This window comes from Nelumbo nucifera, chromosome 7, assembly GCF_055504915.1.
Source record: "Nelumbo nucifera cultivar China Antique chromosome 7, China Antique-T2T, whole genome shotgun sequence".
NCBI lineage: Eukaryota > Viridiplantae > Streptophyta > Magnoliopsida > Proteales > Nelumbonaceae > Nelumbo > Nelumbo nucifera.
In genome coordinates this window covers 14,978,757-14,995,760 of record NC_142655.1, presented here as the reverse complement: position 1 = coordinate 14,995,760, position 17,004 = coordinate 14,978,757, and the positions used below count along the sequence as shown (strand labels likewise).

The following is a 17,004-nucleotide window of genomic DNA, read 5'->3' as shown; positions in this document are numbered from 1 at the left end:
CTTGGTCTTGTATACCCATTTGCACCTGATGGATCGCTTTCCGGGGGGCAACGGTTCAAGGGTCCAGGTCCCATTGCGCTCGAGAGCTTCAATTTCATTCTTCATGGCTTGTCTCCAATGTGACTCACGGATTGCTTCTGAAAAATATGTGGGATCTTTCCCTACAGTTATAGCTGCAAAAAAACTGTCTATGTCTCAAAGAAAATTTAGTACAAGTCATGTAACGTTTAATAGGATAGGACGCACCTGAGGAGTGGTATGATGTGGCATGATCCACGAGGGGGTCATTAATGTGCTGCGCTGTGTGGCATATATAGTCCTTCAGCTTCTCAGGAGGACGCCTTTCCCTACATCCTCTTCCAAGGTTTTCTCCTTCACAGTTGCTTTCCAAGTTCATGTTGCCCATTAAGATCTTCACCACTCCCCTTGCTTCCGGAGTCACAACTTCTTCAGGAGTTGATTCATCATTCGAATTATGTACAATGTTCGCCTCATGGTCATCAAAGAATCGTGCATCATTATTACAGACAGACGGTTGCTTGGCCACACCGGGGTTAAGGGATTCAAAAACAACAGTTTTATAAGGAAATATATATTCAGAAAATACAACATCTCTAGATACAAGAACTCATTTGTATCTAAGTCATAGAGTCTTCATCCTTTCTTACCAAAAGGGTACCCAACAAATATGCACCTTCGACTTCGAGAACCAAACTTGTCTATGTCGTGCCCCTGATAATGAGCATGACATAAACACCCAAAAACACGAATATGTTTGTAAGTTGGTTCCTTCCCTAACAGCAATTCATATGGACTCTTTCCATCAAGTAAAGAACTTGGAGTATGATTAATTAGGTACCCAACAGTCAACACACATTCACCCCAAAAACTCACCAGTAAATTTTCCTGAAAACGCAAAGCACGTGCAACGTTCAGAATGTGTCGATGCTTGCGTTTCACCCTGCCGTTTTGATGAGGTGTCCCTACACAAAATGTTTGTTGAATGATGCCATGAATATTACAATAATTACTCAAGGCTCCAAATTCCGACCCATTAACACTTCTCATCACCCTAACCTTACTGTCGAATTGGGTCATTACCATGGCACAAAATTTCACAATGTTAGCACCAACTTCACTCTTTTCTGCCATTAAATAAATCCACACTGCTCATGAGTAATCATCAACGATGGTCAAGAAATATAAAGCACCACATGAAGCAAGAGTACGATATGGTCCCCAAACATCACAGTGAATTAAGGCAAAAGGTGTATAAGCTTTATTAGAACTTAGACGAAAAACATACCGAATTTGTTTAGCTCTTAAACAAATATCACACAACTCACTGGATGTTTCTTGACTAGCAAGTTTATTTTTAATAGTAGGAAGTAAACTAACAACTTGTTTTGAGGGATGTCCCATTCGCCTGTGCCACAGCTCATATGAGTCCACCTTTGCCAACCTGCATGCACTTGTCCTTGCCACACAGCGCCAAAGATAGACCCCATCACGCTTCTCACCCACACCAATCATTGTCCTCGAAGTGGGGTCCTGCATTACACATAAATTGTTAGAAAACGTGACTGTACATTTTAATTCATCAATAAATTGAGACACATATATCAAATTGCAATTCAAGTTGGGAACATATAAAACATGTTTTAAGTTCAATCCTTTCCCAAGCTGCACTTCTCCTTCTTGCAACGCCATCATATTCGTTCCATCAGGGAGTCCAACGGCGCAATGAGCGATTTCATGCACATTCTTCGATAGCTCCAAATTCCCGGCCATATTATGAGAACACCCTGAATCAATCAACCACATTTTCTTATCCATCAATTTTTCTGAAGTGGATTCCTTGTGTGAATTGATCATCCCCATTAATATTGCCCATTGTTCATCATTAAGTCCGAGAAAACCAGCTTTATCGCTAGTCCGTACAGCCGCAACAATGGTGCTGGTGCTGCAGTTTCCTGGTGTCTGAACAGCATTGGCCCATTCATCATAGTAACAATAGGGATCACAACCAAGCCGGATTTGTCGTGCGAACCAAGGTAATAAGGAGATTTCGAATCAGCCATAGTGTAAGTATGGCTCTGATACCATAAAGAACAATTGCATGGGTCGAAATTCAAAGGAATGGTTGTCTTGTCTTGTTTCTCAATGGAGGCAATCGCCCCATATATATACAATTACATCATGATCAAATTAGCAGTTCCTAAAACCATACCTTCCTAAAAACTCTATCCACTATATTAACAACTTTCTAAATAAAATATTAGTAACTTCCTAAATACAATATTAGCAACTTTCTAAATACAATATTAGTAACTTCCTAAATAATATCTTTCTAAATATTATACAGTATTTACAATATCTCCATTATCCTGCAGCCAGAAGCCACGGACCACGGTCGTAGGAAAACCCTGGAGATCACTCACAGAATCATTTGAAGAGTCATTAATTTGAAGTTTCAAAAATTTTGTTGTATCGCCTGCTACATTTTTTCATCCCTCTAATAGAAAAGATATTCTAGCAATAGAACTAGGTGGGATTGTATCCCTGTTTCATTGGTCGTTGCAAGAATTTTCTGCAACTTAAGATCAAGAAGAACAAAATTAGTTCAAATATCTCGTCTTTTCAGAAAGTTCAAATTCAATAGCTCTGTGTACTTACCATCGATAAAAAAGATCAAAGAAAAACCAAGTCTTGTTGCTTGGAAGAACTAGATGAGGTTCAAACTGTGTGTATCAGCCCTTCTTCTCTTTCTTAGTCAAAGGAAAAAATATAAATAAATAAACCACGTTGCAGAAACCCAAATTTGAAAGGAGTAAGTATCATCTCATCCTATTTAAAGGTCTTACCGCAATCTCTTTCATCATTAATTGTGAGTTAAGTTGTGAGTGACCGTGACCAAGAGAGAGAGCTACTAGCTATGGCAGAGGGGGCGGTATATTTTCTGCTCGAAAGGGTTGCGGTCTTGCTCGGCAATGAAATAGGAGTTCACGTAGAACTTCCAAAAGCTCATTAAAGAATCATAGAAGATTTAAAGACCCTGAAAGTGATTCTAGAGGAAGCAGAAAAAAAACGAGATGATGAAGTTGGAAAACACTGGGTTCTGAAAATGTGAGATCTATTCTACGACATGGAGGATGTTCTTGATGACCTCATGCATCATGTGCCACCAGAGACTGCCGGGAAATTGTGGGGTTTGAGAAGCCTATCAAGGAACTAACCGAGTGGTTGACAAGTCATCGAGACCCAAGTCGTACTGTGATTTTAGTGACGGGACCTGCTGGCTCAGGCAAAACCACTCTCGTTAAGAGTGTCTATGATAGCAAGAAGGTGAATGGCATCTTCCAAAGCCGTGCCTGGACCGATGTTGGACAGTCTTACAGCTCCAGCCAAATCCGACAGAAAATGCTAAAGCAACTCTCCAAACAATTGATGGGAGAAGCTTATCAAGGGATTGAGGACATGGAAGAGGGCGAACTGGTTGAAGGGTTGAAAGAAATCTTACTGCATAGGAGGTATGTTATTGTTTTCAACGATGCATGGAATCTAGATAAATGGAAACATCTTAGAATGAAAGAGAAGCATTGCCAGATAATAACCTCCATAGTAGGATATTGATCACAACACGTAATAACAACATGGGTTCAAGCCTGCAATCTCCCACACTTCATTGCCATCTTCAGCCTCTAGACGATGGCAAAGCTTTAGAACTGTTGAGCAAAAAGGTCTTCCAGCAGTCACATCCAGGGAGATGTTGCCCTTTGAATCTAAGAACAGAATTCTAGTAATTCACTGAGAATTGTAATAAGAAATTATGTGGAGGATTGCCTCTAGCAATAACAGCCATTGCTGAGTTCTTGTCCATAAACATTGTGAAAGAAAAACCCATTGAAAATTGGCAGAAACTGCTAGATGGGATTTCTCCATACTTACAAAGCGATCTCATGCTTAGAAGTATGGCATTGACTCTAGAACTGACCTACACCCATCTGCCTTTCCAGCTTAAATATTGCTTCCTGTATTTTAGCGTCTTCCCACCTGATCACCTCCCTGTTAGACGTACACGGCTGATCCGACTATGGATTGCCCAAGGATTTGTGCAGCCCAAGAACAACCGAACATCAGAGGAGGTTGCTGATGACACCACTTGGTAAGTATAACGTTTTCATTTTTTTATTGCTTATCATCTTACCTTCTGAAATGGTTCTGCAGATTCTTTGGACAATCTAAACATTGTCTATTCAACGTTACTGTAAGTCCCTAAGGCTGTGTTTGGTTTCAGTGCAATTTTATTTGCACTAGTACAAATGCATGGGAGTGCAAAATAAAAAAATGCAAATTATTATTTAATTTTGTTTTGAGTTTTACTTTATTTTCTTTCATGTCTTAATTTATTTCATTTGTATTGCAATCAAACAAAATAAGCTAAAATTTGAAACAAAAATAGGTCAGAATTTATACTCAAATCATTTGCACTGCCATAGTTTTGCATCAGTGCAAACTAATTTATCTGCATTGCAATTTGCAACCGAACACAGCCTAATGATCAAAATTTGTTATTTAGTTGCATTTTATGTAAACATTTATCTTATTGAGTTAGCTAGCAACAACATTTTAAATTCAGAGTTCATTATTTTTTGGCTGCAGGATGTTTCATATTTGTACTCAAGCTCTAATTTGTGAAATTACAGAGTAGGTACTTCTCTCTCTCTCTCATCTCACGATTCTTATGCATGGCCATGTTATGTATTTTCTTTAATAATATTGATGGATCTTCTCCTCTCAGGTTATCTCATGTATGTGCTTACTTGAATGTAATTTCTCCACAGGTTGAAAACCCAATAAGGGCTGAAGGGATGGTTGTGGTGACCCTGAGAACACACGGAGAAGCTGGAAGAAAATGGCATATTTGGGATTACATGTTTGTGACTTTTTTTTCTTTCTTGTTGATGGTGTGTCAATTTTCTTATCAATTTGAATTCAGGTTTGTTCGTATTTTAATCAAACTTCCAGACGAGAAGGTTATTTCACAGAGAGAAAAGTCTCTCCTATATCCTCTTTTATTTAAATTATTAGTAGTTCATGATGTAATGGTTTCTTGTCATGATAACCTTGTCATCTCGTCTGCTCCCAAGTGGCCAATGACTCAGAGGCTAAAGTGGAGCTCTCTAGCGTAGCGCAACCTGCCTGTTCCCTGTAGGAGATGATTTATTCATCTTTATAGACGGCGGGAACTGAGAAACCTGCAAGAACTAAATCAGAGAACCCGGGGGTGTTTACCCGGCGAGGTCACTATGATAGCTAAGTCAGCACTTAGTTGTGAGCTGATATTAGAGAATGGGAGAGCTAGAGGGTAGAGATTACTAACTTATCTCTTCTTCCCTGGGGTCTTTATATACTGGAGTCTTCGTGGGTTTGGTGGAGTAGTTCCTGGATTCACGTTGATGGGACCTGTTTTCATGTTAGGTGGGGATAAAGCCACCAACCGGTAAAGTTGCCCACTTCCATCTGAATCGATGAGTGGGTGAGCTAATATAGCCATTACAAGTCATAATCCTGTAAAATATGGCCTGAGCTAATATAGCTTTTACAAGGTTTGTAAATGTTTTTTTACTTTTTCGTTTCTTTTCCTACCTTTTCCTTCAAACCAAACATAGCCTGAGTAAAATTCATGGATCTTCTCCTCTCGTATATCTCATGCGCTACTTATTGTAATGATTTCCAACACGTAGAGATGCCAGGAGAAAAGGATCCAAAGTGTCACACTTTAAGACGTGAAAAGACTGAATGTCATAGGAGAGAAAACATCTTCTTTCTTCTTTTCTTTAAATTAATAGTTCATATTGGATTTTCTTTAAATTAATAGTTAGGATATAAGGTAAAGAAACCTATATAAGGTTTGTACAGTTTTTTCTTCCTGCGCTTTCCCTTTGTATTCCTTCAAACCAAACACAAACACAGCCTAAAAGACATTGCAATGGTAACAGGTAAGTCATACATTTCAGGCACTTCAGCCATTATATACACCAAAGGGGTCGCTTTATCTCCAGATGCATAGTCAACAGAATCCCTCGTCTCATAGCCTATGAACTTACATACAAAGAGAACGAACGTAACCCAAAAAAAGACCTGGCCTGGGCTGGCAATTTCCATTCCCATATTAATCAACAGAATCGATTGACCACCACAGGAGCTAGATCACCGATAGCCAATAGTTGTTGTCTGAGTCAACAGTTTTCTGCGGCCAAGTAAAGTTTGGTCAAGCAATCAACCAGTTCAATTGGTTGATACTAACATATTAATCATAGGATTAAAAAACTGATCCAACACAGTTGTTTTAAAAACTGATTGAGAATGTATTTCCCTTTTGGGTTAAACAACTCAACTCTGGTATGTGGTGTTAGAAAATTAGGCATGCATGTCTCTAAGATCATATGTTCATGTTATTAAACAAAAATATATGCAATAAATGAGAGTTATTGTTATTAAAGATAGAAATGAATAAAAATAGAAAAAAAAAACTAATATCTCTAACCCATGACTCGTTGATCAGGTCAAACAAGTCAGTGATTTAACCAATTTGATTGTCAACTTGTTGACCAATTCGCCAACAATTTTTCCTTTTTCTTTTTCTTTTGCATCAAAGTGGTTTGGATTGAAACTGTCTCAAGAATCTGTTCAAGTGACAGACAGATCAAGCAATTCAATTGTTAAGCTCAATGCTAGCTGCATTGATAACTATGTCTCTTTCGCATGAATTCATATTATTAGAAATTGTCACATGCAGCACACATTTGCTTGTAATTTGAACAAGGTGAAGAGTTGTACTTGTAGCTATAATCCCAACAAGTGGAGGGGAGCTGTAGTATATTGTTGATCAAGGTGCTACTCTTTCACTTAGAAGTCATGTGTGTTCCATCACCAATTCAACATATTGAGGAGAGAAATGAGAACATTTATCAAGAATTAAAAAAAAAAAAATTGTTTGTTATGCAATGAATACCATTGAAGTTGAGGATGAGAAACAGCTAGTGCCAAAGTCAATTTTGACTGGGTCATAGTGAGGTCTACTTATTAATTGGTGGACACCTTTCACTTACAAATGTCCCAGGATGGTTCTGCAAGGTCAATGTTGACTTGGTCAGAGTAATCCCCTTATTCGATGTGGATATTGGATACCATTTAATTAAACTGCTCTAGCTGTTTATTAGTGATTAAATAAGGCAAAATCTTCCAATAAAATAAGAGAAGAAAAGATGAGGCAAATCTCTCCATACAATATATGCATGTATTCTATTTTTACTTGTATTAAAAAAATCCAAATTGCTTATTTTTTAAAATATATAAAATAGGCAATTCAATTTTGCATCCATTTGTATGTAACTATGATTTGCACTCCTATATGATAAAAAAAGTTTGTCAATTAAGAGAAGATGTGAAGAACTTTACCATGAATTTACAAACTCATTTTTATTGGTCATCATAATTGCATCATAGGATGTGCAAGTTGGGCTTCAATCAGGGCAAAACCCGTTCGTGCAGCCTTTACTGCTTTGCATTCAGAATATCTCCATTCTTATGTACTTTAGTTTCAAGGAGATATATTCCCAATGCAAGGTTGGGAAAGGCTATCAGAACGGTGTGGGCACAGGTTTACCCTGATGGAAGCCAATCTCAGGATGTACTTGTCTGTGGTGCAAATGGATTTGTAAATTTTAATTTACTTTTGTTCCTTGTTTAATCGACCATCATGTCAAAAAGACTAGAAAAACCTATAACCAGTCAGTTGGAGAAGAAAATCATATAATAAGTGAATATTATGAAATTTCCAAAATATGTATGCTATCTAACTTTTGGAAAATTTGAGTTATATAAATAATTTTAAATAAGCAAATATTTAATATATTTTATATATATATATATATATATATATATATATATATATATATATTTAGATATAAAGCAAAAGAAAATTTCACACAGTAGTCGAGAGGGTCACTTGTCACATTTATGACTGTCGTGGCATATTGTTATTGGTCCCACAGCTCGCCAAACAGCCATTAAATTTAACCAATCCTTGTTCTCCAAATAGAAGTGCAGGATCAAACCCATGGAGTGTGGAACCATAGGTTCTCCATGGTATGATCAACAAGCGTCACATGTAATCTGTTCTGGCCCACCCCACATCCTGTAGTGTGTCGTATATAATATAAAAAAATATAAATTAAATGTTTTAAATCAATGTATCGATCAAATGAAAATAATTTATATTTGGCTTACTCATATTTAATATGTACCAGTAGCACCCACAGGTTATAGTCTAATATCCATTCAATTTGAGACCGGATCTGCTCTATACCCATAAGACACTACATCCGCGCATCTCCATTGATGGCCGACACACAATATGGGGTCATGTTGGTAGCAAGTGGAGTTTTGGACCTGACTGAAAAGTGACAACCATACTTCAATGCTCTAATCTCTATGGGTACAGGTAAATTGGACGTTTAGACCGTTTAACCGTGAAAAAACCGTCATTTAACCATGGTTCATAGTTCCACCAACCCTACCCCAATTCCTCAGTCCTCAGTCCTCACTAATCAAAGTAAAATCAACAGTACTTTTGTTCCTTGGGGAATTGGCTGATATTCCGGTGTATCAGCCCTTGTTTTCTTTCTTACTCAGTCAAAGAAAAATATAATAACTAAATAAATTAAATTAAACCGCGTAGCAGAAACCCATTTTAAAAGGAGGAAAATCATAATCTTACCCTATTTAAAGGTCTTCAACAAGCTCTTCGATCATTGTGAGTTGTGAACCAGAGAGAGGAGGTCTCACCCTGTTTAAATTAAGGTCCTTCACTCTTCAGCAACTTCTTAATTTGACCATTGTGAGTTGTGTCCGTCTGAGAGAGAGAGAGAGCTATGGCAGATGGAGCAGTATCCTTTCTGCTCGAAAGGGTTGTCGCCTTGCTCGGCCAAGAAATGGAAGTTCATGTAGAACTTCCAGATGATCTTGAAAAATTCAAACAAGGGCTAAACACCCTGAAAGCAATTCTAGAGGTGGCAGAAAAAAAGCAAGTTCATGGAGTTGGGAAACAATGGGTTCTGGAGTTGCGAGATCTAGCTTACGACATGGAGGATGTTCTTGAGGATCTCATGCTTCATGTGCATCCGCAGTCTCTTGGGTCTTCTTCACGGTCTCGGTTTCTCCACAATCTCATACACCACATACCCCTCCGTGAGATAGCCCATCGAATGAAGAAAATCAACACCAAGATGCAAGACATCGACAAGTTGAATGCCAATATGCAGATGCAAAAGTTAAGCCTCCATGGGCATCCTTCTTCATCTGGCCCCCAACCAGAATCAAGTTTCAGTTCCCGGTGCCAAATGTCCAGCAAACTGATCATGGCTCAGGATGATGAGATTGTCGGAATTGAGAGGCCCATGCAGGAACTAAATGAGCTGTTAACAGGTGCAGACGACCCAAGGCGTACTGTGATTTTAGTGACGGGGCCTGCTGGTTCAGGCAAAACCACTCTCGTTAAGAGAATATATGATAGCAAGAGCGTGAAGAATCATCACTTCCAAAGCCATGCTTGGATCAATGTTCAACAGTCATACAACTCCAAGCAGATCCTACAGGAAATGCTAAAGCAGATCTCCGAAGAATACATGGGAAAAGCTTATGAAGAGATTGACGACATGGAAGAGGACGCACTGGTCCAAGGGTTGGAGAAAATCTTGCAGCAAAGGAGGTACGTTATTGTTTTCAACGATGCATGGAGTCTAGATACATGGGAGGATATTAAAAGGATAAGATTCGCGTTGCCAGATAATAACCTCCGTAGTAGGATATTGATCACAACACGTTACAAGAAAATTGTCTCATGCCTGCAATCCCCCACACTTTATTTTCATCTTCAGCCTCTCAACAAAGAAAAAACTTTACAACTGTTGGAAAAAAAGGTTTTCTGGTCAACACACAGGAAATGTTGCCCTTTGGATCTAAGAGATTCCTTCATTAATTTGGCAAATAAGTGTGAGAAAATCTGTCAAGGGTTGCCACTAGCAGTCGTGGCCATGGGTGAATTCCTATCAGGCATAGTGAAAGACAAACCTATTGGTGAATGGCAGGAACAGCTAAATGGGCTTACTTCATGCCTACAAAGCAGCATCGTCCTTAGAAATATGGCAATGACTTTAGAATTGAGCTACAGCCATCTGCCTGTCCAACTTAAATATTGTTTCCTGTATTTAAGCGTCTTCCCACAGGACCTACCCATCAGACGTACAAGGCTGATCCGACTGTGGATTGCCGAAGGATTTGTGCAGCCCAAGGATGATCGATCATCCGAGGAGGTTGCTGATGATTGTCTCATGGAGCTCATCTATAGAAACCTGGTTCAAGCAGTGAAAACAGATCTTGATGGTCGACCCAGAGAATGTTGTGTTCATCCAATTATGCGTCTGATCCTTCTTCAAAAATGCAAGGAGGAGAACTTCAGTTTGGTTCTTCACCAACAGAACAATACAGATGGGCATGATCTGAAGAAGATTCGTCGCCTAAGTATCCACAGGAACCGCTGGAGTGTTACAAAAAACACGAGCTTTAACTACACACGCTCTCTTTTAAAGTTCCCTGTAGCTGGCGTTTTGCTAGACTCATCGGGGCATACGGTTCTTTCCAGATTTCAATCATTAAGGGTTTTAGATTTGGAAAAAGCCCCAATAGAGAAATTTCCGGAAGAAATTAAAGTTCTATATCGACTAAGGTATCTAAGCTTGAGAAATACAACAGTTAGTGAGGTACCGAAAGCTGTTGGTAATCTTCTTTACCTAGAAACCTTGGATCTTAAACACACAAAGGTTTCTAGGTTGCCTGTGGAGATCTTCATGCTTCAACGCCTGCGCCACCTTCTTGTTTATAGTTACAAGATGCAGAATTTATTAGACTTTGATTGTGTTGAAGGGTTGGAAGTTCTTCCAGGAATCAAGGATTTGAGTGCGTTGCAGAAGTTGTCATTTGTCAAAGCAAGCAAGAACAAACAGATAATTACGGAACTGGGAAGCTTGACACAACTAAGAAAGCTAGGAATAATTGATCTGAAAAGAGAGGATGGTAAGGTTTTATGCCATTCCATTCGACAAATGCGAAAGCTTCGGTCCTTGGATGTGAAATCAACATGTATGGAGGAGATTCTGGATTTGCAGTATTTTCCGGCCACTACTGATCATCCCCTGCTTCTTCAACGTTTATATCTAAAAGGGCGTCTACAGAAGTTGCCGAATTGGATTTCTTCGCTTGAAAGCTTGGTTAAATTGCGTCTCAAGTGGTCAAAATTAAGTGGTAGCCCATTGGGGCCCCTTGAGTCTTTGCCTGAGCTACTGGAACTCCAATTGATGGACGCTTATATTGGGCAAAAATTATGTTTCCAGAAAGGAAAGTTTCGAAAGCTTAAGGTACTGGAATTCCTTCAATTGGATAATTTGAATGAAATTGAAGTGCAAGATGGTTCCATGCCCAGCCTTGAGAAAATGATCATGAGGAGTTGCAGGAACTTAAAATGCGTGCCAGTTGGTACCATTTATCTATTTCAACTCAAAGAATTGATTCTGGAAATAATGCCCGAGGAACTTGTGGCAAAGCTTCGACATGGAGGGGAAGATCGTCCGTTGGTCCAGCATATTTCCTCCATTAATGGGGGGAAGATTGTTAACTATCGTCTGGAAAGTGATGGAACCATGATTCGTGAATATATTTGATTCGTGTAGATTGCAACCTTTAAGTTTTAGAGGTCAGGACACCACTTTGGTAAGCATAAACGTTTCCATTTCTCTTATTGTTTAATATCTTTAATTTCCTTCTAAATTGGTCTCTCTCTCTCTCTCTCATGATTCTTATACATGGCCACGTTATGTATCTTCTTTAACATATGGATCTTCTCCTCTCAGGTTATCTCATGCGCTTACTTGAATGTAGTTTCTCCACAGATTGATAACCCAAGGACTGAAGGGATGGTTGTGGTGACCCTGAGAACACACGGAGAAGCTGGAAGAAAAAATACATATTTGGGATTAGTTGTCTGTAATATTTTTTTTTTCTATTTTGTTGTGGGTGTATCAATTTGCTTATCATTTGTATTCAAACAAGGTTTGTTTGTATAAATAATCAAACTTTAAGACGTGGAGGTTCTACCGATCGAGAGAATTAAAAATCTCTCCGATCTTTTTTTTAAATTAATATATAGTTCACGTTTGATTTTCTACTATTTCCTTGCTTAAGCCTTCTTAATAATTCATCCTTGTAAAAGAATTTGGCAATTCAAATAAAACAAGAAGTCTCGAACGGATCAGAGTCAAAAGTTTGTTGTCTTTTTATTCTTTTTTCTAAGACGTCCAAAACAATTCCATTCAACCATTCGATCTCTACTTTGCCAGTTTGCCTCGCTCTTTGCCTTGAGTGACAATTTGGAAACGCGAGAATCTAGTATCTATCGTTAACCAACCACTGTCAATTATGTTGTGTATCATGTGACATCATCTGCTATTAACACTTTTGAAAATGTTAAAATTATCTCTTAAAAATAAAACACTGTTCATCATCTTCTTTCTCGAGAAAATAAAACAGAAGCAGGTTTTGTGCATTTCCTACAGCAGCTCTTAATCTAAGTTCTGAAAAACTATCAGATACTCCACTTGATCTCTCCATAAAATCCCTAGCAGTGCAATGCACTTCATGTTTTCTCCCTATAAACCATCATGAGAAGAACAAAACACTAATAAACAGAAAAAGGGGAAGAACCCTAGCATATGCTAAAATTCTCTCCACTTAGTGTTAACCTTGTTTCTTTCTTTTGACATTTTATAATCATCAATGGCTTCAAAATGGATTCAAAAGAGGCTGAAGGATCTGAAGAAAGATCCTCCCACCTCTTGTAGTGCTGGTCCGGCAGAAGACATGTTCCACTGGCAAGCAACAATCATCGAACAGTCCCTTTGTCGTGGTGTGTTTCTAGTAACTATTCATTTTCCACCAGATTACCCATTCAAGCCGCCAATGGTTTCTTTTTGTACCAATGTATTCCCTTCCAACATCAACAACAATAATGGGAGAATCTGTATTGACATTCTGAAAGAGCAAAGGAATCTTGCCCTACAATATCCACAGTGTTGTTGTCAATTTGCTCTCTGCTAACTGCTCCAAACCCAGACGATCCACTGTTTACTGAGATTGCCCACATGTACAAGACTGATAGAGAAAAGAATGAAGCAACTACCCATTCTTGGACACAGAAATATGCCATGGTGTCACGGGGCTAATCGACGGGGCCCCGTGCGGCGCTCGATTGGGGTCGAGAAAGCCTACAAATGCAAGCAACAACACACAAAAGGAAACCAGAGTGCACACAAATTAGACAAAAGGCAACTTGTATTGCATTAATCAGTGGTAAGCACAAGCACACAGTACAGTGTCGAGGGGATCTCGTGCTTAACCTTTACACGCTTATGAGCTCACTCGACTACCTACCTCCCCTCAAAGAGTACGTTAAGCTTTTGGGGGAGTGACAAAAGGATACATCAAAATACTGTACATGCATACTACTATTTACATAATTGCCATTGGCATACCCCCCTTACAAAAAGAGTACAAGGACCCAACCCAAGACACTTAGATGGCGTGCTGATGGCGTTGATGGTGGCTGAACCATCACAGTCTCCCCCACTCAATTCAATCTTCGTCCTCGAAGATTCTTCCTCAGGTACTCGTCCAGCTTCACTGCGAACGGAAGGAAGTCTTCTGCAAGCTCCCAGGTGTCTTCTTCTACAGGTCCCTTCCACTTCACCAAGTATTCCCATTCTGATGTTTGGGAGGATTGGGACAACCTATGGTTGAGGATGGAGTCAAGGGATCGGTTCTTGGGTGGTTGGTAGGATGGGTGTGGGTGTTGACTTTGGTTTCGGGAGGTGTCTTGGTTGTCGGCATGGTAGGGTTTAAGTTGGCTTACATGAAAGACAGGGTGTACTTTTAGACATGGAGGTAGTTTGAGTTTGTAGGCTGAAGCTCCTACTTTGGCTAGGATTTCACAGGGTCCCTCATATTTTCTCACAAGCCCGGGGTGAACTCTTCGAAAGAACCTAAGGCAATGGATATGGAGTTTTACTAAGGCCAGGTCACCTACTTGGAAGTTCTCGGGTCGTCTACCCAAATCGGCCCATTTCTTCATTCTTCTAGAGGCTTTCTCTAGGGAGGCTCGAGTGATGTCAAGGCATTCTTTCCATTCCCTAGTGAAAGTGAAGGCTCGAGGGCTTCTTCCTTGATGGTCGTTGACGATGCTGTGCGGACATCTTGGTAGTTGGCCGATGATGACTTCAAAAGGACTTTGATTGGTGGAGGAGCTCTTCTGTGTGTTGACGGAGAACTATGCAATGTCCAGCAATCGAACCCAATTCTTCTGTGTGGCTGATACAAAATGGCGGAGGTACTCTTCACAAACTGGCCACCCCTGTATCCAAAGTCTCCTTCGGGTCTCCTGTAGAACTTAAAAGTGTTGGGTTTACTTGGCCCAGAGTCTCCCTTGGGCGCGTAGTAAGGTTTCCTATCACCTCTTATCTTGCCTACGCCCTGATATGAGTTGGGTTTGGGGTCATCTTTGCTTGGTCGTCTGTTGTCTACCAGTTGTTCAGCAACGGCCATGGCTGTGGCGAGGTCCTTCACACCTCGTCTCTGGAGTTCAAGCTCGGCCCATTGTTGTAGGCCGTCCATAAAGTTGAAGAGCAAGTCCTTGTCTGACATGTCCATGATCTCGAGCGATAGTGCGGAGAACTCCTTCACGTACTCATGCAATGAGCCCGTGTATTTTAGGTTCTTGAGCTTCCGACGGGCTTGGTACTCCACGTTCTCTGGATAGAACTGGCACTTTATCTCGCTCTTGAACACGGACCAGGTATTAATGGAGCATAATCCTCGCTCCGCATCGGCACATCTCCTGTGCCACCATAACATAGCAACATCAGTAAGATACATAACAACAGTACGCACCTTGGCCACCTCCTCGACGAGTTCGACGGTGGTGAAATATTGTTCCATTTGCCATAGAAAGTTGTCAAGCTCCCGGGCATTGCGGGTCCCTGCATATGAGGTAGGCTCGCGGACTTTGATCTTTGGAGGGGCTGGAGCAGCAGGTGTGCTGGCTGTACTGGCCATCAGCCTCTTCAGAAGGGTCACTTCGCCCTTCAAGTCTTCGAGCTGGATCTGTAGGCACTTCACCAGGTCTTCTAGTGGGTTGTCTGGCCTGTTGGAGCTGTCACTGGACTGGTCCTCCAATCTTTCCACGACTGATGCTACGGTCTCAAGGTTGAGTTGAAGCTCGTCCACACGGTCATGAGTTTTGCCAACCACTGCTTCACAGCGCATGATGCGCTTGTCCATGGTCGCAAGCTTGTCAACTGACTTGTCACACTTGCTATGCTTTGAGCTGACGCCTTTGTCTTTGGGAGAGCTACCTCTAGGCTCGTCCTCATCATAAACCCGTGAGATCCCTTCCTAGATCTCCTCTTGCATGTCATGATTCTTCATTGGGTTGGTGTTGTTGCGGGGCACGAAAGGGACTCGTTGCGCTTGACAACCGCTAGTGTCAACAAGGCTTTGATACCAACTGTCACGGAGCTAATCGACGGGGCCCCGTGCGGCGCTCGATTGGGGTCGAGAAAGCCTACAAATGCAAGCAACAACACACAAAAGGAAACCAGAGTGCACACAAATTAGACAAAAGGCAACTTGCATTGCATTAATTAGTGGTAAGCACAAGCACACAGTACAGTGTCGAGGGGATCTCGTGCTTTACCTTTACACGCTTATGAGCTCACTCGACTACCTACCTCCCCTCAAAGAGTACGTTAAGCTTTTGGGGGAGTGACAAAAGGATACATCAAAATACTGTACATGCATACTACTATTTATATAATTGCCATTGGCATACCCCCCTTACAAAAAGAGTACAAGGACCCAACCCAAGACACTTAGATGGCATGCTGATGGCGTGCTGATGGCGCTGATGGTGGCTGAACCGTCACAATGGGATAGGAGCTTCAAATTATGGTGGTCTCTCTCACTATTAAATATGTAAACGAAACCTGGAGTCTTGGTCAGAGCATATGTGAATCAACTTTGTATTGTTAGAATTTGGTAATCATTCTATGTTGTAGGATCCAAAAAAATCCGTTTGTTGACATATTAAGAAGGGAGTGATGATCATCCAAAGAAATTAGTCGATGAAGAGGACTCTTCATTTCGTCTCTTCAGGCTAACGCAAGTAGTATTAAAGATGAAGACAAAGGTGAAGAAACTGCTGAGAAGAGATACAAAATCTGATGGTGAAGACCAGGATTTGATTTTAGATGGAAAAATTAAAATGGATAAAAAATTTGACAGTTGGTTCTATTTTGAAAGGATGGTTGGTGAAGAAAATTAGATAACACCCGAAGGGAATTTGTGTATTTCCACATGCTATTAAAACATGATTAACAATAGGTATTAGATTGTCGCATTTCGAAAGTTCGGTTATTGGATTGTTGCATTTTAAAGTTTGGGGACTAAATTGTCCCTTGAGCCAAAGTACATGATACTAATCTGAAATTTTTCCTTATCCTTATACATGGTCACTTTTTTATGTATGAAAGTTTAGAAAGCTCACATGGTTTGTCCTCTAGGGATAGAAAATTTTTTGTCCCATCCAATAGAAAATTGCCACGTCATCTTTTACATTTGAAACTTAAATTTAAGGGAAGTTGATACTTAATGGCTCGAATCCTAAATTCATTATAATTTTATGGGTAAAATACAAAAACCTCCCCTGAAGTTTCTGACAATCATTAAAATCTCCCCTATACTTTCATTTTAACAAAAGCCTCCCTTCTATTTTCGACAAAATCAATAAATACCTCCCTTCCATCAATGATTAAGACGGAAAACATGTAGAAATAC

General features: G+C 40.1%; 1 protein-coding gene and 1 pseudogene across 1 annotated transcript; both read left to right on the top strand.

The window, feature by feature from the left end:
* The first annotated feature begins 8,844 nt into the window (after positions 1-8,844).
* Positions 8,845-12,299, top strand: LOC104590499 (disease resistance protein RPM1-like). The gene is made up of 2 exons (XM_088892168.1): positions 8,845-11,832; positions 11,973-12,299. Exon 1 carries the CDS (start codon positions 8,940-8,942, stop codon positions 11,781-11,783), a length of 2,844 nt encoding a protein of 947 aa, XP_088748294.1. The 5' UTR covers positions 8,845-8,939; the 3' UTR covers positions 11,784-11,832; positions 11,973-12,299.
* Positions 12,300-12,894: 595 nt separating this feature from the next.
* On the top strand, positions 12,895-13,340 carry LOC104590498 (ubiquitin-conjugating enzyme E2 8 pseudogene; annotated as a pseudogene).
* The last annotated feature ends 3,664 nt before the right edge of the window (positions 13,341-17,004 follow it).

What these genes read in the sequence shown, in the direction of transcription:
- LOC104590499 (XM_088892168.1), top strand. Translation starts at nt 8,940, where the DNA reads ATGGCAGATGGAGCAGTATCCTTTCTGCTCGAAAGGGTTGTCGCCTTG.